The sequence below is a fragment of the Nycticebus coucang genome, chromosome 5, assembly GCF_027406575.1.
Source record: "Nycticebus coucang isolate mNycCou1 chromosome 5, mNycCou1.pri, whole genome shotgun sequence".
Lineage (NCBI taxonomy): Eukaryota > Metazoa > Chordata > Mammalia > Primates > Lorisidae > Nycticebus > Nycticebus coucang.
In genome coordinates this window covers 118,427,846-118,451,384 of record NC_069784.1, presented here as the reverse complement: position 1 = coordinate 118,451,384, position 23,539 = coordinate 118,427,846, and the positions used below count along the sequence as shown (strand labels likewise).

Here is a 23,539-nt window from a genome sequence, read left to right as displayed (position 1 = left end):
TTAGTCATTGATGGTATAAGGGAAAGTATGAATTTTTTTATATTAACTTTCTATTATGCAACTTTGCCATTATTACTTATTAGCTGTGGGAGGGTTTTTGTTGATTGTTTCAAATTTTCTAATAGACAGTCATGTCACATGTGAACAAAGTTTTATTTCTTCTTTCTCAATCAATATGCCTTCATTAATTTTTCTTGTCTTCTTGCATTATCTAGAACTGCCAGTAAAATGTTGAAAAGGAGCAGTGAGAGGAAACATCTTTTCTTTGTTCCTGGTCTTAGGAAAAAGCTTCTAATTTCTCATCTTGGTACATTTTTCTTCATGTATCTTCTGCTTGGTCTTCATTGAGGATTTTTAGCTTTCATTACATATGGAGAATTTGAGGTATTATTTCTCCAATTTTTTTCTTCTGTTCCCTTCTCTTCTGTCCTTCAAGGATCCAACTTCTGTATTTGCCATGTAGTGCCCTGATACAATATTTATTTTTTAAAAGTCACTTTTCCTGCATATTTTGTTTTGTATGGTTTCTATAACAATGCTAAAGTTCACTAATCTTTTTTTTTGCAGTGTTTTCTCTGCTGTTCATTATATGAAGTTTATTTTTTTATCATATTGCTTTCCCTTCTGTAGAAATTCAATATATATCTTTTTATGTTTTCCATGTTTCTCATTAACAAGCTGATTTACCCTCTTCTTTCCTCAACACATGAAATAGAATTCCCCCTACTTATTATATTGTGTTTGCCACTATTGGTTTAGTTTCAATTAGCTGATTTTTTCTCAGTAGTTGTACTTTCCTGCTGATTCTCATGTGTGGTACTTTTGAGTGCATGTCAGACATTTTGATTTTATGTTGTTGTGTTCTGTATACTTTAAATATACCTTAGATAGTTCCCAACTTGCAATGGTGACTCAACTTAGTATTTTGAGTTTATGAGGGATTTATCAGGGTGCCACCCCATTATAAGCTGAGGAGCATATGGATTTATAAGATTTGACTTAAGATTTTTTGACTTCAAAATTAGTTTATCAGGACATGAAATGGATTTTTGACTGAAGACATTTTTGATTTGTGATGAATTTATCAGGATTTAACTCCATCGGGCGGCGCCTGTGGCTCAGTGAGTAGGGCGCCGGCCCCATATGCCGAGGGTGGCGGGTTCAAACCTCAGCCCCGGCCAAACTGCAACCAAAAAATAGCCGGGCGTTGTGGCGGGCGCCTGTAGTCCCAGCTACTCCGGAGGCTGAGGCAAGAGAATCGCTTAAGCCCAGGAGTTGGAGGTTGCTGTGAGCCATGTGACGCCACGGCACTCTACCCGAGGGCGGTACAGTGAGACTCTGTCTCTACAAAAAAAAAAAAAAGGATTTAACTCCATCATAAATATAGGAACATTGGTACTTTAGGTATTCTTGAGCTTATTAAATTATTCACTATATTCTTCACTACCATGAACCAAAGTAAATACATATAGATTTACTTGAAATGGAAAAAATTCACTCTAGATGCTTTGATTCCACAACAATGCCAGTTGCATATTTGTTAATCCAGCTTTTGGATTAAACATGTTTCTGTCTAAATGATTAGACTCACATAGGCACAATAAGGAGAGAATAACAAAATTCATACATACAGCAATTTATATTTCAATATATTTTCATATAAAACAATGAAAATAGGATCATTGCAGTTTGAGGGTTTGAGACATTTCATAATTTAGAAGATTTCCTTAGTAATTTATTTTGTATAATGACATTGGATGCTAAAAGGAAAAACAATGACTTGGAAGGTAAAACAAAGACATATCTCAAGCTATATGTATTATGAACTGTTTTGCTCTATATATTAGTTTATATAAATATAAGTAGCACATTCATATGCTGTACACTCAAATGTATATTTGTATATATGCTATATATAAATTCTATTTAACCCATCTTAACTTTATAATGGATTAAGTAGTGAAGTTAGATTACAATACATAAATGTATTTTAGTTCAAAATTCAAAATTGGTTACAACACAAATGCTTGCCTTGTCTAATTCAACTATGATAATGAAATGCTGATGGTGGGCAACATCAGAAAAATTTGCATAACATACAAATAACTTTGCACATGTATACATTTTATCAGATTATGGCTAGATCCTTGTAGGAAGTCCTTGACTTGTTTCTTTGTCATTATGCAATTTTATCATTCAATAATTAAGAGCTAGCCAAATGTTTTTCCTAACGAAAAGAGTGTTATTTAGCTAACTCCAGAACTGAGCACTATTTCTGAGTAGTTTATATTAAACTAGATAGTCACAATTTAAGAAGTTATTTTGCTCTTACGTTCAGTGTATTAGATATTTATTGAGTATATACTTAGGAATGCTATTGCTCAGTCATAAACATCTATATATGCAGCATTAATAGATGTTGTGAAACAAATTTCCAAAAGAAAAAAAAAAGCAATTCACTTAAACAAATTGTCAATTTCTACTAAAGCAGAACATATTCAAGTACTATGACTTAGCAAATCTATACTTGGGATTTATTCAAATGTTCACCAGAAGACATACACAAGAATATTCATAATAATATTACTTAAAACATTGGCTAAAATCATAAGGAATCTAAACCCCAATTAACATTAGACTAGATAAACAGAGGGGTGTATTTACAAAATGGAATATGATACAGCAATAACAAAGCTACTTGCAAAAGCATGGGTGGATATCACAAATTAATTGTTGAGTGAAATAAGCTAGCCATAGCATGTATACTGAATAATTCCACTTTTAGGATACTCAGTAGCAGGCAAATTAGTCTAAGGTGGTAACATGTGGAACAGCGGGTATTTTGGGAGATGGTGGTTAGATTGTTGGTTCTGAATGGTGGTTAGATTTAGCAGTAAATTGAATAAATGTATACTTAAGCACGTTGTATTTCAATAAAACATAAGTTTAAAAATAATATGCCAATTATAGAAAAAATTTCTGTGGTTGGAGTAGGAACTGTGGATTATAGGAAGATCAGGGAGCATATTTCCTTCATTTACTTCATTCTTAGACCTCATTCTTTTTCCTATATTTAGTGGTTCGGCATTAGCAACTTGCCAGCACAGCCCCTAAACCTCCGAGTTTCACAAACTTCTTGCCCCCGGCTCCTCCGGCTGGGGGTGGATAAGGATGGATGTATACCAGCACGCAGGGAAAGAGAGGGAGGACTCAGCGCCCTCCCAAGACTTCACAGGACAAAGGGAACTGCAGAGACTATAGCAAAACCGTGGGGAAACGGAGTAGCCGAAGCCCCACTCTAGTTCCCAGGATTTCAGCAAAGGCTCCCTGGACAGCGCCAGGGTGACTTCCACTCGTCTGGGCCACCAGTCCCGCAGGTAACTGTTAGTCCCTGAGGGCGGACAGTCCCTTGCTCAGGAAAGGGCTGCTCTTCGCTGGCTACACGTGAGATCAAACTCTTGAATGTTGAACAAAGACTCAACCGTTTTTTTCTTCTTAAAAAAGAAAAGAAAAGAAAATCCAAATTCAGAGCTAGCCAGAGCCGGTATGACCCGCCTGGAAGTGCAGCCCGGGAGCGCGCGGACTCACTCCTGACTGCCCTGTGCTCCTCGGGACGCAGCCCTGGACAAGTCCCCGAGGGCAATAAACTTGGCCGGACTAGGAGGAAACCGATGGAACCCAAGCGCGGGCTGCTCTTTTCGGAGTACTTGGGCGCATGAAAACTCCACCCGGCTCTCCGGGAAAGGACACGATGCCCCCCAAGTCTCTTTCCAATCTCTCCCTGACCCCGGGCGCGCCCCCAGGCAGTTTCCTTCCCGAGGTGTCGGGAGGGGCTTCCCCGCCTGCCCCGGACGCGGCCACCGCCCAGCTGGTGGTCCGCTGTGTGGTCCCGTCCCTCTACCTGCTCATCATCGCGGTGGGCTTGCTGGGCAACGCCGTCCTGGTGAAGACCTTCGTCGCCAATGGCGCCCTGCGGAGCGTCCCCAACCTCTTCATCTCCAACCTGGCGGCCGGGGACTTGCTGCTGCTGCTCACCTGCGTCCCCGTGGACGCCTCGCGCTACTTCTTCGACGAATGGGTGTTCGGTGAGGTGGGCTGCAAACTCATTCCGGTCATCCAGCTCACCTCCGTGGGGGTTTCCGTGTTCACGCTCACTGCCCTCAGCGCCGACAGGTAAGGGGACAGGTGAGGGAGAAGCTGCACCCCAGTGCACCCTTGCAAAGAGAGACTGGGGACGGAGAGGGGCAACGCACCCGGAGGTACATGGAGTTTAAAAGGACTGAGATGTGAGACTTGAAAAAAATGTAAGAAAATTACTATTTTAAAAAAACAATTAAAATTACATTTGAAAGTGCATATCCTAGGCCGCCCCCCAACACACTCTGAGAATCTTTATTGTCTATTTCATACGAAAGCTATAGAATAAACGTGCAAAAGTGCAAGTATGTTTTAGAAGCTTTTTGTGTATGTACTTCTAAAATCTTAGAAGTGTACTTTCCTTATTCAGTAGAATAATAATCTGATAAGCAAGAATGTCTGCTTTAATATTAGGCGAATGTTCAATTTGAATTTTCTCAAATAAAGAGACAAGTATTCACATTTATTAACTGAATTCTGCTATGTATTTGAAGCAAAGCCAATTAGAATAATAAATATTCTTCAGACAGATGACTTTTCATATTCTTCTTGTTTAATACCTGAACAAGTGATTGCTTTGGACAGGTAGGTATCAAATTTTAGTATCTTAAAACAATATTGTAAAAATAATCCTTGATATTAGATCTGCTTTTCACAAATTTTAAGGGTGTGAAGTAGTCATTATTCTACCAAGCAAGTAGTTCAAGGGTGTCATTTTCCAGATATAGAGATTGAGGCTCAGGGAATGTAATCTCTAGTGGAAGAGCTGGGAAGAAAACTGGGGCCTCCTGACTCAGAGTGATATTCCAAGCTCTCTATAATCATGCTTTTGGCCATCTAAGTTGGAGGAAGTGTCTGGGTAGGGTTGGGGCAAAACTTACAGTTAGACATCATTACATGGAGATATGGTCTTATTCTCCCTGGCAATAGGGGCTGATTTAAGCTCTTTAGATAAACAATTTAACATAGATAATTAATTAGGTGGTGTTTATGCTCCTTTTTAATTTACATTTTAAATTATTAGTAAAAAAAAAGTCTGGATCTGAATTTCCTGATATTTGCAATAATACTTTTGCATTACTTTGGCACTGAAGGGTTAATCTTCTATGAAGGAAAGACGACATTCAGGGAAGAGTTGGATGCTTTTATCTTTTTAAACTGAACATTTTTCACTTTTTAGTTTAAAAATGTAACTTCAAAACTACACTACTAGAAAATTTGGGGCCTTTTGTGTAAATTATGTACTTCAATTTGTTTAAATGGCACCATTTCCATTCTTCATTTAAAAAGTTTTCTCTGAATTTCAAAACCAAAATGTGACTTTTTAGTTTAGCTGCCCCTCTTTAGGGGACCCATTTTAACTAGAAAGTTAAAAAAAAAAAAAAACCAAATAACTCTACTTAATGATTAGGATAAAACCTAATGACTAGCTATCACCATAGTTAAAATTACTATAATTCTGCTTTCATTTTAAAAAAATGTGACATTGCTAGCAAGATCCAGGGCTGGAGTTTATTTCACACCAATTTTCACAATCTATTGTAATAGAGACACACGGTAAATTTGCCCTGAACAAGATCAGAGAAAATGCTAATTCTCACGTATTTACTGACTTTTTCTGCTTGATATGTGTATCCTGTACTTTGTGATCATGGATATTTGATAACAGTGATAAAGGTTAGCTACCTCTTCTAAGGTTCATAAGGTACCTTTGCCTACGAATGTGTATTTTGAGAACATAAATTAAGGAACCTGAGTCACCAGTGACCGAATTATACGAAGTATTCTAATCATCACTTAAAATGGGTTGGAGATGGTTTATCAAATATTGTCTACACTTCTGTTTTTGTCTAGAACATGGCAATCAAGTATTGATCAGTACTGGATAGCCTCTTGTTTCATCTCATGAACTGCTGTGATTCTGTGGATGTGGAAACAATTATAAGACTAATGACACTTACTACTGTACTCAGTTTTTTTGCTAGATGTCATAATTCACACATTGCTATGACATCAGCATCATTATTTTAAAGTTAATCATTTTCAAGATAAGAAAAGTAAAAGTTGGAAATTCAGCAACGTTTTTTATGATCTCTCAGCATTTTGAAACTAAACTCTTCATCATGCAAACACATAATTACATTTCCAGGTATTCCAGGTGTGACTACTAATAGTCTTTTTAATTTAACAGTAGTCTTAAAAGTTAGTGTTTAAAGAAAGCACCCAAGCATAAAAAAAAAAGGATGCAGAAACTGATTCATTAGTTTTATTAGAGTGAAAGAACATCATAAGATGTAACTGAAAAATAAAAGAAACACCTTGAATTTAAAATTAAGTGGCAGTTACAGCTGTGGAAAACCAACCAACCAAACAAATAAAACCTGTTATTGGAGTTTTTAAGCAGTAAATTCAATCACTTATTTAACCATATATCCTAAATTCAGGGGACTGCTGAAATGTCTTTGCCTAACAAAATATGGATACAGAGTTAAGAAATAGAGAACACGTAGTATATAGAGCAAAGCCCAGGAAGATAATTAAATTTCAGACAGCATATCCCAGTTTGAAATAGAGACTTATATTATATATATTTGATGCCAGCATTGCTGGATTACAGGAATACAATATACTAATATACCTTATGGTGCATACAGTATACTAAATATACCTTACGGCCAAAATCCCCGAAGGGTGGTAAGGTGACACTAGTGTTTGTGTTTATTAATCCTTGACTTTGCAAACTCTTTCAAGGAGTTTCAACTGGCACACCTTGTACATCCTAGAAAGATCATTTCTCTCCACTGCTCAGAGGCACATCACAAGCTATATGGCTGGAGGAGAGACAGTGCCTGGTCTGAAATAGTGGTGCTTTATTTTTTTACTGTTATCTTGGTAGATTTTTTTGTTATTATTTTGAAAGTGTGCTTTTTTTGCTTGTTCACATTAAAGAGCTGATTAAAAGTGTTTCTGTATTCTCTATTGCATCATGTTTCTAATGGTTTTACACAAACACACATGTACCTGTGCACATACATACACATACATTCCCACTGTGGGACATTGGGACGCGTGTGCTTTGACGTTACCTAGGTGTCAGGCATACTTTGCTTTTGGTTGGCATTATTAATGTCTCCTTCATTATTTATTGGGGTAGCTGCACTTCCGAACTTAGAATGTAATTTCTTTGATTCTTGAATAACTTTTGGCCTCGAAAGGCCCATGATTAAAATGCAAATAACTCTTAGGAATGGTGTTCTCCTTTTTCTTTTATAGGAAAGTATTTGCACAGATTCCTAGTGCTAAACTATAAACCTTATAACTTTATTACTTATTCTGCTTCTTATATGTTAACTAAAATGTGTTCATAAATTAAATTAAAAAATGAAACTATCAAAAACATAAAAATGAATCTAATTTTAATTTGTATTGGGTGATGATGTTTTTCTGATACTAAATAGCCAATGTTGGATTAAATACAGAAATAATATTATTCTAAATATAATTAAATTGTTAATGAATTAATAATTTCAAGCTTTTGTGCGCTAGTTAGGATAATCAGATTTAATTCCATCACTGAGTCAGTAGACAAAACCTTGAATCATTAATATTATTTGGGTATTATGCCAATGCAAACAGATATTCTTTTCAGTATAATTATTTGTTAAAATATTGGAACAGATTTAACATTCCCTAGGCTTCACCAGACTTTTCCATCATTTGTTGTTCAGTGGTGGGAGGGAGTGCTGTTACCTGCTTGAGGATTTCTCATCAGAACTTTCTTTCTTTTTCTTTCTTTCTTTCTTTCTTTCTTTCTTTCTTTCTTTCTTTCTTTCTTTCTTTCTTTCTTTCTTTCTTTCTTTCTTTCTTTCTTTCTTTCTTTCTTTCTTTTTCTTTCTTCCTTTCTTTCTTTATTAAATCATAGCTGTGTACACTAAAGAAATCATGGGGCACCACACACTGGTTTTATATACAATTTGACATATTTTCATCACACTGGTTAACATAGCCTTCCTGGCATTTCCTTAATTATTGTGTTAAGACATTTATATTCTACATTTACAAGTACAAGTTTCACTTGTACCCTTGTAAGATGCACAGTAGGTGTGGTCCCTCCAATTACCCTCCCTCCACCCAGCCTCCCCCCTCCCCTCCCCTCCCCTCCCTTTTCCCATATTCATCAGAACTTCTTAACTGAAACACAGGTGCTGGTTGACCAGTTGCCCCTGACCAGGGCCACTTTTTATTTTGTTCCATAGATTTAGACAGTATGCTGAGGAGTTATTGCCTCTCTGTTGGTGCTGAGATCTGCTCTCAGGATGTGTTTCTAACTCCTGCTGGCCATGCATACCTACCCAAGAAAACAGTCCATAGTCACCCTACACATAACAGATGGTTCCAGGGTGATGACTTCTTTATGTTCAACTTGTTCTAAAAAAACTTAAGGCAGCTTAAAATTACAGATACTAATAATGAAGGAAGGAATAAAGAAGAGAAGAAATCAGAAAGAGAGAAAATAAAAGTTGAAAAATAAAAAATGACCCAAACTTTCACTAAATGTGAGTTGTAAGATTTTCCGAGATTTCTAGTTTTTCTAGCTTTCTGTTTAGAAAGAAAAATTTGCTTTCCATAATAAGTACTCTGTTGTTATTTTTATAAACAGAGAAAGAGAATGAATTGTGATTTCTGGACTTAGTTATTCATTTTTAATTTGAATTTAGAGGGTTTATTGTTAAATGAAAGTTGTTATATTTGACTCCATTACGCACATTTCACTAACTGATTTCCAGCACTTCGGGACCATTTACTTCCCTTTCCTTTCTCCTTAGAAATAATTTCACACATGGACTTAGAATGTCACACACTGACTTATTCATACCATAGCCATAATTTATATATTGCTTTATAGCTTTTGAACCTAATGACAACACTTTGGGAAAAGCCAATTTAAAATACTTTCCTCTCTTATCTCCTGTGCAACTAAATAGTGGAATAACTTGTGGACAGAGAGACCCCAGGGACCTTAGGTCTTCCATACATGACAGAACAGCCAGGGAGTGATGGAGTGTGACACCTCTCTTATCAAGTAACAGGTCTTCTTTCTTTCTAGGAGAATAATTGGAGATGTATTGTCTTCCCAGGTATAGAGCCATTGTAAACCCCATGGACATACAGACACCAGGGGCGGTGCTGTGGACCTGTGTGAAGGCTGTGGGCATCTGGGTGGTCTCCGTGCTATTGGCAATTCCCGAAGCTGTGTTTTCAGAAGTGGCACGCATTGGTAGCTTGGACAACAGCAGCTTCACAGCGTGTATTCCCTACCCACAGACAGATGAATTACATCCCAAGATTCATTCAGTGCTGATTTTCTTGGTCTATTTCCTCATACCACTTGCTGTTATTAGCATTTATTATTATCATATTGCAAAGACCTTAATTAAAAGTGCACATAATCTTCCTGGAGAATACAATGAACATACAAAAAAACAGGTAAGCTTTGTAAGTGTGTGTGGGGGTGTGCTGGTAAGGACCAATGACTACTGTTTTGTGTTCTGTTTCATGGGCTCTCAATCCTATGAACGATGAGAACAGAGTCAGGCCTGCACGAGCCTTCACTAGAAGGAATGTGAGGGAATCTCTAATACATGGTCATGTCATAGTGATGACAGTGCCTGCTTAGGTACAGCTTATCAGCCATCTGGGCCCGTGACAAGATCAAGGACCATACCATCAGAAATTAATGTCCCTGAAAGTCTTTCTTTCTGTGCAAATATTTATGCAACAAACAACATAATAAACCAGAAAATGTTCACATATTAAGTATAAATTTGCTTAATTATTGTCTCTTCTTCAATTAACTCATCAAAGATGGCAAGGAGTCTGAAAGAAGGATAAGTTGGGAAAGGACTATAGGACTTTTTTAAAAAAATTAAATCATAGCTGTGTACATTAATGCAATCGTGGGGTACAGTGTGCTTGTTTTATATACAATTTGAAATATTTTCATCAAACAGGTTAACAGCGCCTTCCCGGAATTTTCTTAGTTATTGTGTTAAGACATTTGTATTCTACATTTAGTAAATTTCACATGTACCCTTGTAAGATGCACCGTAGGTGTGGTCCCACCAATTACCCTCCCTCCACCCCTTCTCCTTCCTCCCTGTCCCGTTTCCCCATATTCTTGGGCTATAATTGGGTTATAGCTTTCATATGAAATCTATAACTTGGTTTCATAGTAGAGCTGAGTACTTTGGATACTTTTTCTTCCACTCTTGAGATACTTTGCTAAGAAGAATATGTTCCAGCTCCATCCATGTAAACATGAAAGAGGTAAAGTCTCCATCTTTCTTTAAGGCTGCATAATATTCCATGGTGTACATATACCACAATTTATTGATCCATTCGTGGGTCGATGGGCACTTGGGCTTCTTCTATGACTTTGCAATTATGAATTGGGCTGCAATAAACATTCTGGTACAAATATCTTTGCTATAATATGATTTTTGGTCTTTTGGGTATATACCTAGTAGAGGTATTGTAGGATCGAATGGCAGGTCTGTTTTTAGATCCCTGGGTGTTCTCCAAACATCTTTCCAAAATGAATGTAATAGTTTGCATTCCCAGCAGCAGTGTAGAAGTGTTCCCTTTTCTCCACATCCATGCCAGCATCTCTGGTTTTGGTATTTTGTGATGTGGGCTAATCTTACTGGAGTTAGATGCTATCTCAAAGTAGTTTTGATTTGCATTTCTCTGATGATTAAGGATGATGAGCATTTTTTTAATATATCTGTAGGCCGTGCACCTGTGTTCTTCAGTGAAGTTTCTCTTCAAGTCTTTTGCCCACCCTGAGATAGGATCACTTATTCTTTTCTTGTTAATACATTTGAGTTATCTGTGGATTCTGGTTAATAAACCTTTGTTGGAGACATAACCTGCAAATATCTTCTCCCATTCTGAGGGCTGTCTGCTTGCTTTACTTACTGTGTTCTTGGCTGTGCAGAAGCTTTTTAGTTTGATCAGGTCCCAGTAATATATTTTTGGTGTTGCTTCAATTGCCCGGGGAGTCCTCCTCATAAAATATTCGCCCAGGCCGATTTCTTCAAGTGTTTTCCCTGCACTTTCGTCTAGTATTTTTATAGTTTTATATCTTAAGTTTAAATCTTTAATCCAGTGAGTCTATCTTAGTTAATGATGAAAGGTGTGGGTCCAGTTTCAGTCTTCTACAGGTTGCCAGCTAGTTTACCGAGCACCATTTGTTAAATAGGGAATCTTTTCCCCACTGAATGTTTTTAATTGGCTTGTTGAAGATTAAATAATGGTAAGTAGCTGGGTTCATCTCTTGGTTCTCTATTCTGTTCCATTCGTCTACCTCTCTGTTTTTGTACCATGCTGTTTTGATCATTATCGATTTATAGTATAGTCTGAGGTCTGGTAGTGTGATTCCTCCTGTTTTGTTTTGATTTCTGAGTAATGTTTGGCTATTCGAGGTTTTTTTGATTCCATATAAAACGAAGTATTATTTTTTCGAGATCTTTAAAGTATGACAGTGGAGCTTTAATAAGGATTGCATTGAAATTGTATATTGCTTTGGGTAGTATAGACATTTTAACAATGTTGGATTCTTCATAGCCATGAGCATGGTATGTTTTGCCATTTGTTTAACATCTTCATCTATTTCTTTTCTTGGAGTTTCATAGTTTTCTTTATAGAGATCTTTCACGTCCTTTGTTATGTAAACTCCCAAATATTTCATCTTCTTTGGCACTGCCGTGAATGGAATAGAATCCTTGACTATTTTTTCAGCATGACTGTTATTGGTATATATAAAGGCTACAGATTTATGAGTGTTGATTTTGTAACCTGAGATGCTGCTGTATTCCTTGATCACTTCTAAGAGTTTGGTAGTAGAATCCCTGGTGTTTTCCAGATATACAATAAAATCACCTGTGAAAAGTGAAAGTTTGATCTCTTCTGACCCTATGTGGATACCCTTGTTCACCTTTTCTTGCCTAATTGCGATGGCTAAGACTTCCATTACAATGTTAAAAATCAGTGGAGACAATGGGCAACCTTGCCTGGTTCCTGATCTGAGTGGAAATGATTTCAATTTAACTCCTCTCAATACGATATTGGCTATGGGTTTGCTGTAGATGGCCTCTATCAGTTTAAGAAATGTCTCTTCTATACCCATTTTCTTAAGTGTTCTGATCATGAAGGGATGCTGGATATTATCAAAAGCTTTTTCTGCATCAATTGAGAGAATCATCTGGTCTTTGTTTTTTATGTTGTTTATGTGATGAATTATATTTATAGATTAACGTATATTGCACCAGCCTTGAGACCCTGGGATAAAACCCACTTGGTCATGGTGTATAATTTGATGTGTTGTGGTATTCTGTTTGTTAGGATCTTGTTGAATATTTTTGCATCAATATTCATTAGTGATATTGGTCTATAATTTTCTTTTCTTGTTGGGTCTTTTCCTGGTTATAGGACTTATTATTTAAACATTTGGCATCACTGAAACAAAATGTTCATGTCATAAGCTCACTGTGGTTTAACTTTATATAATCAGTTCTTTTTCTCAGAGCCCTATGATCTGATGTGTATTTTCATTTAGGTATCAGAGCTTTGCTTCTGGTTTGTAAACATGCGTTTCTCTCTCACACGCAGCCTATCCTCTCATTGTTTTCTCTTTTAATGGCCTGGGCTTTGCCTTTTGTGTATTTCCTTATTGGGACCTATAAACTCTGACTGGGTCTTGACATCATCCAAGAAATAATCTCAGGGTCAACAGCCTGCCTGTCTACTTACTGTAAAATTCTTGTCCCCATGCTCCACCTGCTGGCAACAACACTGCTTAGCATAGAAATTTCACATTTGACTCCCTTAAAACTGCTGAGAGAAAATATCACAGTGCCCACTGTCAGGTCTTCGATAAATTATGTTTTTAAATTTTCATTGTCTTACTCAAATAGCAGAAAAAAAATTGACATACATGAGCTAAATCATGGTCTGTAGGTGTTAGAAATTGTTTGCAGGTTAAATAATATTACTGTTCAATATCTGAAAGTTGTTTGAAGATCTTCTTAAAAAACAGTAAACACAGGGTGGCACCTGTGGCTCACAGGAGTAGGGTGCTGGCTCCATATGCTGGAGGTGGTGGGTTCAAACCCAGCCCCTGCAAAAAACCAAACAAAAAAAACCCAGTAAACACAGTGTGTAAATCTTATGACAGAGGGAAAATGTATATTTATTGTAATAGTGACCATATAGTAATGCTTATAGGATTCCCTGTCATATCAGATGCTTTTGATTTATGTGAGTTAATCATATAATTCTTAAATTCTTTCTCTGTCAAGCAACAGTTAAAAAAAGTCAAGTCCTGCTTCACTGTATCACTTTTTCCTTATTTAAAACACCCTATTTTTGAAATGTACCTAAACTTTATTATATTCCATGGTTCATTAATTTAGTGGACTTAATACAAACAGAAAGAATTTATATTTATATTGAATACAATGAAGCTTTAAAGAAAAGGAAAATAGTTAATATGAAACAGAGTTTTTAAGATCACAGTTTTAACATGAAGACATAGCTGTTTATTAATAATTCACAACCTAGTCTTACTGAAACTGTCAAATATTTTTAAATGAAAATAGTGTAGCGACCAAAATAGGCTTAATCAAACTGTAAAAAATCATTATTTTGACAGGAAAATAAATAATTTATGTATGTTGGATGTGTTGTTCGGCTGTAAGTTTTATTTCTGTTGTGACATGACAGAAGGTTGGAATGTGGCTGGTTCCACTTTTCCTTTTAACCACTGAGACTATTTTCTTATCTTTGCAGATGGAAACACGGAAACGCCTGGCTAAAATTGTGCTGGTCTTTGTGGGCTGCTTTGTATTCTGTTGGTTTCCAAATCACATCCTCTACATGTATCGGTCTTTCAACTATAAGGAGATTGACCCATCTCTAGGCCACATGATTGTCACCTTAGTTGCTCGGGTTCTGAGTTTTTGCAATTCTTGTGTCAATCCCTTTGCTCTTTACCTACTCAGTGAAAGCTTCAGGAGGCATTTCAACAGCCAGCTCTGTTGCTGGAGGAAGTCCTATCAAGAAAGATCAACCAGCTACCTCCTCAGCTCCTCAGCGATGCGTATGACATCTCTGAAAAGCAATGCGAAGAACGTGATGGCCAATTCTGTTTTGCTAAATGGGCACAGTATGAAGCAAGAAATGGCACTTTGATTTTGGCCCTTCAACTCACTACCTGGAGAGAACTTCTAATCTTTTATTCCAGTTGAGCACAGCAGAACTAAATAATTTTCCCATTCTTCCCACTTGGCTAATTCTTTAGAACCTGATTTCATGAGTGACTCAGAAAAGGCATGACAAACATTATTCTTTGAACTGGACTTTAAATTACTACACCTGTCTCTCTCTCTCTGTGTATGTATATGTATGCACACATCCATATACATTATATATATCTCACACTAAAAGTGATTCAAAAAGAAATTCAATACGTATGTAAATCAATATTGCTTCAGGATTTAGGCTGTTACTAAAACCAACTTTAGCATATTTATCTTAAATTTGTTATAAATTTCTATTCATATATTGACTCAATGATTCAATGAAGGTAACATTCAAACTCCTATTATTTGAAATACAAGTCAATTTTCCGTGTGAATTTTATTCATAACTAACACACACACACACACACACACACGTCTGTCCTTCATTTGAAGAAAATAAATAAAAAATGCAAAAGGTGGAGCTTAAGGGCTAATGGCTCACGCCTGTAGTCCTAGCACTTTGGGAGGCCAAGGCAGGTGTATTGCCTGAGCTCACGGGTTCAAGGCCAGCCAGAGCAAGAGCAAGACTCTGTCTCTAAAAATAGCTGGGTGTTGTGTCAGGCACCTATAGTCCAAGCTACTTGGGAAGCTGATGCAAGAGAATCGTTTGAGCCCAACAGTTTGGGGCTACTATGAGCTATGACTCCAGGGCACTCTACCAGGGCTACAAAACAACACACTTTATATATTTCAAAATATAAAATAAAATGAAATAAAATAAAATAAAAATAGGAGCTTAATCACCTATATTTATTGTGATACTTTGTATGACCTATCATAACTTTCAGAAATAGTTTATATCTGTAACTTCTAGGTAGGTAACTAAAAGATATGACATTTGTATTATGAATTATAAAATAGGTATGATTTACATTATGAATGTAAAATAGGTATTATTTGTCTCAAATGACAAAACTATGACTCAGAAATTTGCATGGAGATCATTATATTCATTGCTAAATCCTTGAATATTTGGCTGATTTTGTGTAGATCTGCTCAGATTTGTGTAATGCTGTGTAGATGTGGTAAGATTTGTAAAATCCTAGCGAGTTCAACCATCTACTAATCCTCTTTTGCAATAGTCAACTAATAAGTATATGGGATCTCACTTAGGAAAGCTTCTTCTGCATGATATCACAGTTTTCTCTGAATAAGCATCTTGAATTTTTTCAGCAAAATTCGAACATTTTGATTGAATTTTAAAAGCTACCATCTTTTTAAGCATGCAACATTAGGTTTAATACTTAAATCAATATATTTCATACTTTTGCTCCGAGAAGACTCTTAGTATACTAAGTTAAGATTTTCCTCAAATATCCATAACACATACTGTATAAAATATGGATTATTCAATTGTATATGGCAATAGGAAAAATAAATACAAATTGCTGTGATATTTGACAATAGTAATGATAGCACTAAACAAGTGTTTTCTGTGTTATGAGCACAGTTCTAAAGCTAATTATCTAATTTAATCCTCAGCACAATCACTGAGGTGAACAAAGAGAAGGAACCGATTTTGGCAAGGTATGAAGTTACACTATTTGGGGGAGTATCTTTATTCAAAATAAACAGTTTTCCTTTAAGAATATGGGGAAGGGGGAAAGAGTGGGGAGGGAGGGGAGAGGATGGGTGGAAGGAGGGTGATTGGTGGGATTACACCTGCCGTGCATGTTACAAGTGTACATGTGAAACTTACTAAATGTAGAATATAAATGTTTTAACACAATAACTAAGAAAATGCCAGGAAGGCTATGTTAACCACCGTGATGAAAATATGTCAAATGGTATACAAAACCAATGCCCCATGATCGCATTAATGTACACAGCTATGATTTAATTAAAAAAATAAAAAATAACGTTTTTATTCAAAAGAGTATACAATTTTACAAATTTTACAAAAACAGTTTACCACTTTTTGCCATACATTGTCAGACCTCTGAAGTTGTTAATGTTTAATTTCATGGTAAATCCACCTTTGAAGTAGGTCTTATTATTATCTTTAGTTTATACATTAGGAAGCTGAGGCTCAGAGATAGTAAATAACTTAAACAAAGTTTTATAGCCATGTGGAAGGGGTGTATAAAACCAGAGAAGGTACCACGGTGTGTGTGCTCTGCTACTCCACCTCCACTCAGCTAGGACTTTCTTCTACCTGAAATAGTTGTTCTTAACCTTTGAGAAAGGTGTAGATACAGTCATCATAAAATCGCAGAAATAATGGAAACAAATCTTGATTCAGTTTAAGGCTTTTAAGACTCATATGCTGAAATCTGCAGAATCATGGCAGAGTAAAGGTTCTTGGTCAATACAGAATCTTTTCTTTTTCTTTTTTTAATTTTTTTTAATACAGAATCTTTTCTTTCTTTTTTTTTCTTGTATTAAGATAATGGCAGAAATATATAATAAATGTCTATACACACATATGAATAAAAGAGTGTAAGATGCAAATATTTTTCAAGATTCTTTTATTTTCATATGTGCATATACCTGGTATGTACAGGGTGGCCATAAGGTCATGTGTAATTTAAAATAGTTGTTGTTGTCGGAAGATACACGGATTTAAATACATATTAGAAAGACAGGGCAGCATCTGTAGCTCAGTGGGTAGGGTGCCGGCCACATATACCAAGGCTGGTGGGTTTGAACCTGGCTCAGGCCAGCTAAACAACAATGACAACTGCAACAACAACAAAAATAAAATGGCTGGGCTTTGTGGAGGGCGCCTGTACTCCCACCTACTTGGGAGGCTGAGGCAAGAGAATCGCTTAAGCCCAAGAGTTTGAGGTTGCTGTGAGCTGTGATGACACAGCACTCTATCGAGGGGTGACATAGTCAAATTCTGTCTCAAAAAAAAAAAAAAAGAAAAAGAAGAAAGATAATCAATTTGCTGATGTAGGTAATTTCATCTAATAAAATAGTTGTCTATTTTAAATTGCACATGAACTTTATGGCTACCCTGTATATGAAATGCTGCAAGATAAATACATATCTATCTTGTAAGACATATATATATGGAACTATAAATATATATATGAGTTTAGTAACTCATTTTAGAAAAAGTGCTACGGACATTATTGCTAAACATCACTATGGTCACCTCTGAAGTCCTACCTTGGGAAGCCAGGCACCAAAGGCAGCACCTCAGCCACCTTTCAAAGCAATTTTGGAACTCTTTTTCAGGAATGGCTGTTAGAGCTGTCATCATCTGAGGTCTGACAATTAAGTTCATGAGCTCTTCCTAGAAAGAGTGCTACATATCTCACTGCCGAATATCACTACGGTCACCTTCAAAGTACTCTCCTTGGCCATCTGGTGACTAAAGGGATGTATGCACATCTAAATTACAAATTCCTGGTTGTTTAGAACTTAAGAGAATAATGTTATATAACATGATGTATAATGTGTTTTTTTAAGAATGAAACATTTATTATGGAATATTTTAGAAAAATTTAACTTACACATATTTTGTTAAAATTATTTTTTTTTGGAAAGGACATTGAGTAATAATAGCACTAGAAATTTCGGTTTTCCATTTTTTAAGAAAAATTTTAACAATGGCCACATATCTGAAGTTATGATATTGTAAATACTTATCAAGTTTTTGGCTGCATTTAAAATTTTTCTTCTAATTGCTTTATGTTAATATTGAGAGTTGGAATGTCTGTTACTGCTGAGCTTGGCTTTTTGGAGACCCAGTCAATAGTCAAGAGTTCTGTTCACACATTAAGCAGACTGTGGATGATCTGTGCAAGGTATTTTTTGAATCTGGCTGTTACACTCGACTGATGAGTTATAATCCCATTTCACTCACTAATTGTTATGATTTCTCATTTTCAAGAAGTTCTGTGAATTGCACCATTTTCTCAGATATTCCTTTTCTTTGGAATACATATCTGAGGTTTACTCCCTCTGTCACCCAGGCTGGAGTGCAGTTACCAGATCGTAGCTCACTGCAGCCTCCAACTCCTGGGCAAACGTGATTCTCTTTCTTCAGCTTCCCTAGTAGGTGGAGCTACAGACATGTACCACCAAACTTGGCTAATTTTTCTGATTTTCCATAGAGACCAGGTCTGCTATGTTGCCCAGTGTGATCTCAAACTCTTGGCCTCAAGCTATCCTCCCACTTCAACCCCTGAGTGGCTGGGATTACAGGCATGAGTCATCACACCTGGCCCTAGAAACATAATTTATTAAATATTCACTGTGCGTAAGATCCTGCACTGTATAGGAATGCACCTTATCAGTGTATAAGGTAGGCATTACTGATTCCCAACCTATGGATGAGGAAATTGGGGTTAATCAGCAGATAAGGACAGAAGAGCTTGTCACTGAACTCTTAGCTATCTGACCTTATAGTCATGTATGTTATCTATAGGCAATACTTTAAGGAATCTGGAATTCAGAAAATGAATTTGAAGTTAGGACTATCTTCTCCTCCCTGAAATGTAGAGGAGGAACATAAAGGAAAAAAAGTGGTTCTCTGAGTTAGTCTTTATTCTTCCTGGGGTAAGGATGACAGTTTAAATTCTTTATTTTGTTGCTGTTTTTGTTGAGACAGAGTCTCACTCTGTTGTCTGGGGTAGAGTGCTGTGGCATCAGCCTAGCTCAAAGCAACCTCAAACTCCTGGGTTCAAGCAATCTTTGTGCCTCAGTCACCCAAATAGCTGGGGCTACAGATGCCTGCCACATGCCTGGCTAATTTTTCTATTTTTAGTAAAAGGGAATCTCCCTTTGCCCAGGCTGGTCTCAAATTCCAGACCTAAAGTGATCTTCCTACCTTGGCCTCTCTGAGTGCTAGGATTACAGATGTCAGCCACCATGTCCAACCAACAGCTCAAATTCTTGGTCGTTCACGTGAATATCTTTATAAAAATAAATTTTATATACAAAAATATGGGACCCTCATTTCTGCCCCCAAATTTGTTTACCCATTTTGTGCATGCTGTATAAAAAAGGGAAAAAAGAGATACAAATTAATGGAAATTTTTTGGATATGAAAATATATATTTCAATTGACTATTTTCTTGTTAGAATATGTCTTAAATGTTTATATGATATAACAGAGCTATAAAATAGCTAATGGATTTTGAACAAGTATAATTTTTCCATGTACTAATATCTTATTGCTGGCTTTATTGCTCCCTCAGAAAATATTTACACTAAGTTTCTGAGAAATGAAATGTTTCAACCATTAGGCTTCTCTTAAAATAGAGTAAGCACGTGTTTTTCAACTTCAAATAAATTAACATATGTGCATGTTTTCCTTAGACTTTTTCAACAAGAGAGAAAAGTGTAAGTAAATATGGTTAGCTTTGGTGTAGAAAGCCATTTTTATAAAGTTATAAAAGAATAAAAAGAGAAGAGATAAATAATATCTGGTTATAACTTCATCATTAATTATCCTTAGAGGAACCGTTATTTATATGTTGTAGTTAAAGCGTTTTATACCATTTCGTTTTCTAAATTATTTTGCCAAGTTATTCTGAGTGTTCCATATGCTGTGTCTCACCACAATTTCACACAGGAAATTTTCTTCTATACGGAGCCAAGTTTTAATCTGTGGTGGGCAATTTGGGTTTGAAGTAGTATTCAGAAAAATTTAACCAAGATTTCATTTCTGGGAACTAACTCTCCTTTTGGGCAATAAACAGATAATAATTATTCCCCATTCCTCATGGTAGAAAAATAATAAAAAAAAGTAACCCATTTAGAGACATAAGATATATTTGGCAAAATGCTTAATGATACTTAACAGAACTAGTTGAACTGGGAAATCTGTGATCATTTGAGATAGTGTGGCATTGTAGATAATCAAATCTAAAAATCTAGTAGGAAAATGTTCAAATTGCTGTTTTTGTATACTAGAAAAAATTTACTTGGTAAACTTCTTAAAACGTCTAATTTTCTGCTGAGTGTTAGAAGTCTATTTGCTTCTAGTGGTGTGGTATTCTATTGCCTTGTTCAAACCAAAAAATGCAAATAAGCTCTCAGCAGTATGATCCATTTAATGCTATTTTGCATGTGTTAATCTATACAGGTGTATAAGAAAAGGAGACCATATAAATATGGCCCTGTGGAAATGAAGAAGGAAAAAACCCACAAATAATTTTGATAGGGCCTTCCTGTCTACACTAGACTTACTCATCCTCATAAATTCATGGTGTTCAAGGAGTAAAGATCCTCTGTGGCAAAGCAAGAAGTTTGGCAAAACAGCTACAAGGTTATCTTGTAGACAAAGAAGTTCAGTGGCAAACTGAATTTAGTGTGCACTTCTAACTTATTTTAAAAACATGAATTTACTCAAATAGAATTTTTTTCAAAACCAATGACAGTGTTATTTCTGTTTATGTGCTTAATCAAATCCACCTCTTGGAATTAAAAAAGGCTAGATGAAAGTGCACTCTGGAATTCTGGTGTGCTTGATCTGCCTTGCCTTAGTTTTGCATTTTAGTCTACACTATAATAAGCTGTCAAGAGTATTTAAAAATTAAAACTTGTTTTTCTTCTCTGGAAGTTTGCCAAGAAGCATATTAATGAAATGTAGCACTGCTTGTGTAAAACGATTTGGCATATCTCATTGCACAGGACAGGAGAATACATTTTATTCCAGGAGAATTTATTATTAGGGAATGAATTCAAGAAATTGAAAACAAAGATAAATGTTTGAATACTTTAAATGCTTTTTAGTTCTTTGTTTTATAACCACCTCAGTCTCAGAATACTATTTAATTAATAAAATATTACTTAATAAAATCAGGGTGGATTTTTATCTTCTGGCAAAAACTAGAATCCTACTAAATACTTGTGAGGGATATTTTATTTCGCTTCTGTAATAATTCAAATAACCAAACTAGCAAAAATATGACCTAGTTTTAATACCCTCAAGCCCAACTCTTTCTATCTTAGCTTAAAATATAAAGAACATTTTTCTTTTATTAGAAAATAAGTATGTATTTAAAATCGACAGTCATACATATTCTAATTTAGTGATATACCCTCTTATTCTAGTTTTTTTATATTTATTCTAGTTTTTTCTAGAGTGTTATTATGATTATCTCATTCATATTCTACCAGCCATTTAGATATCTTTCTTTCTTTTTCTTTTTTTTTTTTTTTGGAGACGGGGTCTAACTATGTAGCCCTTGGTAAAGTGCGGTGGCATCACAGCTCATAGTAACCTCAAACTCTTGGGCTCAAGTGATTCTTTTGCCTCAGCCTCCCAAGTAGCTAGGAGTACAGGCACCCGCCAAAGTGTCCGGCTATTTTTGTTGTTGTTGTTGTTGCAGTTGTCATTGCTGTTTAGCTGGCCCAGGCTGGGTAGCATGTGGCCGGCACCATAACCACTGTGTTACGGGAGCCAAGCCTGACATTTAGATTTCTAAAGTGCATATGAGAAAAATTTGCCTATGACAAGGAAGCTCAACTTTTCTTCCATGATTTTTTGTGTTGATGGTGCTAGACGCCAACTACTACCATTTAAAATACCATCTGGAAGGTTAACTTGAAATAAATATGAGGAAAAATAGCACCATAAATAAACCAACCTATTTTGTGATTGTTATAATTTTAAAAACTAATCTGATTAGAAAATGTTTAATTGATACTAATTCTTTTATTTAAACCCTTAAACAATTAGATGTTATGAGTAAAGGACTCAATAAAAAAGTTTTTTTTAATCCCTGAATTCATATTGGACAACATACAGATTGTGGGGATACATAGAAATCGTGTAATTAAGATTTCATTTGACATAATAGTATGGCTGCCTTCTCTTATTTTATTTATTAATATATTTTTTGGGACAGAGTCTCACTCTATTACCAAACTGACTGATTCCTTTCTGTGTGATAGCTCTACAAAGGGAGATAAAGGAAAAGTCACTGTGTAATACAATCTTAGGTAGTATTGAGGTATAAAGCTCATAAATCAGTTTTCTAAGATAATGTATATAATTTACCAAAATTTGTCCACTATTTTTCAGTTTAAATGTTTTATAGTTGGATATAGTTGACTGATTAGAATACATAGGGCAGAGACTTTAGATCAGCTGTGGCACTGTCTATTGTGAGCTTTCACTATCTTATCTGGCTCTTGTATCAAAATACTGAAATTCTGAAGCTATAAATTTCATACTTTGTTTGATTTACCACCCTCTTACAATTGGTTGGTTCTTTTAGCTGCTGGGGTGCATCTTGCAAGAAAAGGCTGGGGTATAATAGAGTCATAGCACCAAGAAAGGCCACAATTATGCCCTCGCTTTTTCTTTAGATGGATACCAGATATGTTCCTGATCTATGGACCGTTTCGTTAACTCACAGGCAATATAGGTGACGATAAACTTGACTGGTCCCTCATACTTTTTAATCTTCTTATGACGGGTAATAAAAAACAAAAATAAAGTTGCCCAGTTGTAGACATTGGTAAAATACTAGTAAGAGGGAAGATAATCAATCTCGATATAAATGTGAAGTAGAACATATCAGGATAACTAAGGGTAGTCCTTTGTAGGTCTAATATGGAGTTTCATCCTATTCCTAGCCCTAAATGATGCCTGGAAAAGTTCTTTTTAAACTATAGATTTGATGAGCAATTTTGATCATGGTGGCTCCGTACAGATTAATTTGCATTAGCTTTTCAACAACTGTGGTTTACTAGAACCGTAATCATCACCAAAGCTTTATTTGGGTGTTAGATGACATCTAAACTACTAATAAGAGAATGGTGGTGTCTTACCTTTAAGGTCTCCATTAAAAATAGTTTTACAGCTCTCTTGGTAATAAAGTGTAGTGTTCAGCTTAAGTGTCAGAACATATTTCTTGATAGTTTATCCTTTCTTTTCTTTTGCTATGGTTCACATTAGAGATAAAAGAACATTATTTCTTTGTAGCTTCAAGGTTAAATGAAGCATTTAACAGCATTTTTTACTTTATTCTGGTAACTACTCAGGAGATGCAAATAGTAAGGAAGAGAGTTAAAAACTATGCAATTTAAGCCTGTAAAGCTCCTGTAAAACAGTGCATTGTGGTCTACCATGACTA

The 23,539-nt window shown here is 35.8% G+C and overlaps 1 protein-coding gene across 1 annotated transcript; it reads left to right on the top strand.

Annotated features, from left to right (window-relative positions):
• Positions 1–3,751: 3,751 nt before the first annotated feature.
• On the top strand, positions 3,752–14,423 carry NMBR (neuromedin B receptor). Its single transcript, XM_053591903.1, has 3 exons — positions 3,752–4,173; positions 9,276–9,624; positions 13,987–14,423. The coding sequence occupies exons 1-3, from the start codon at positions 3,752–3,754 to the stop codon at positions 14,386–14,388; spliced, it is 1,173 nt and encodes a 390-aa protein (XP_053447878.1). The 3' UTR covers positions 14,389–14,423.
• Positions 14,424–23,539: the final 9,116 nt, after the last annotated feature.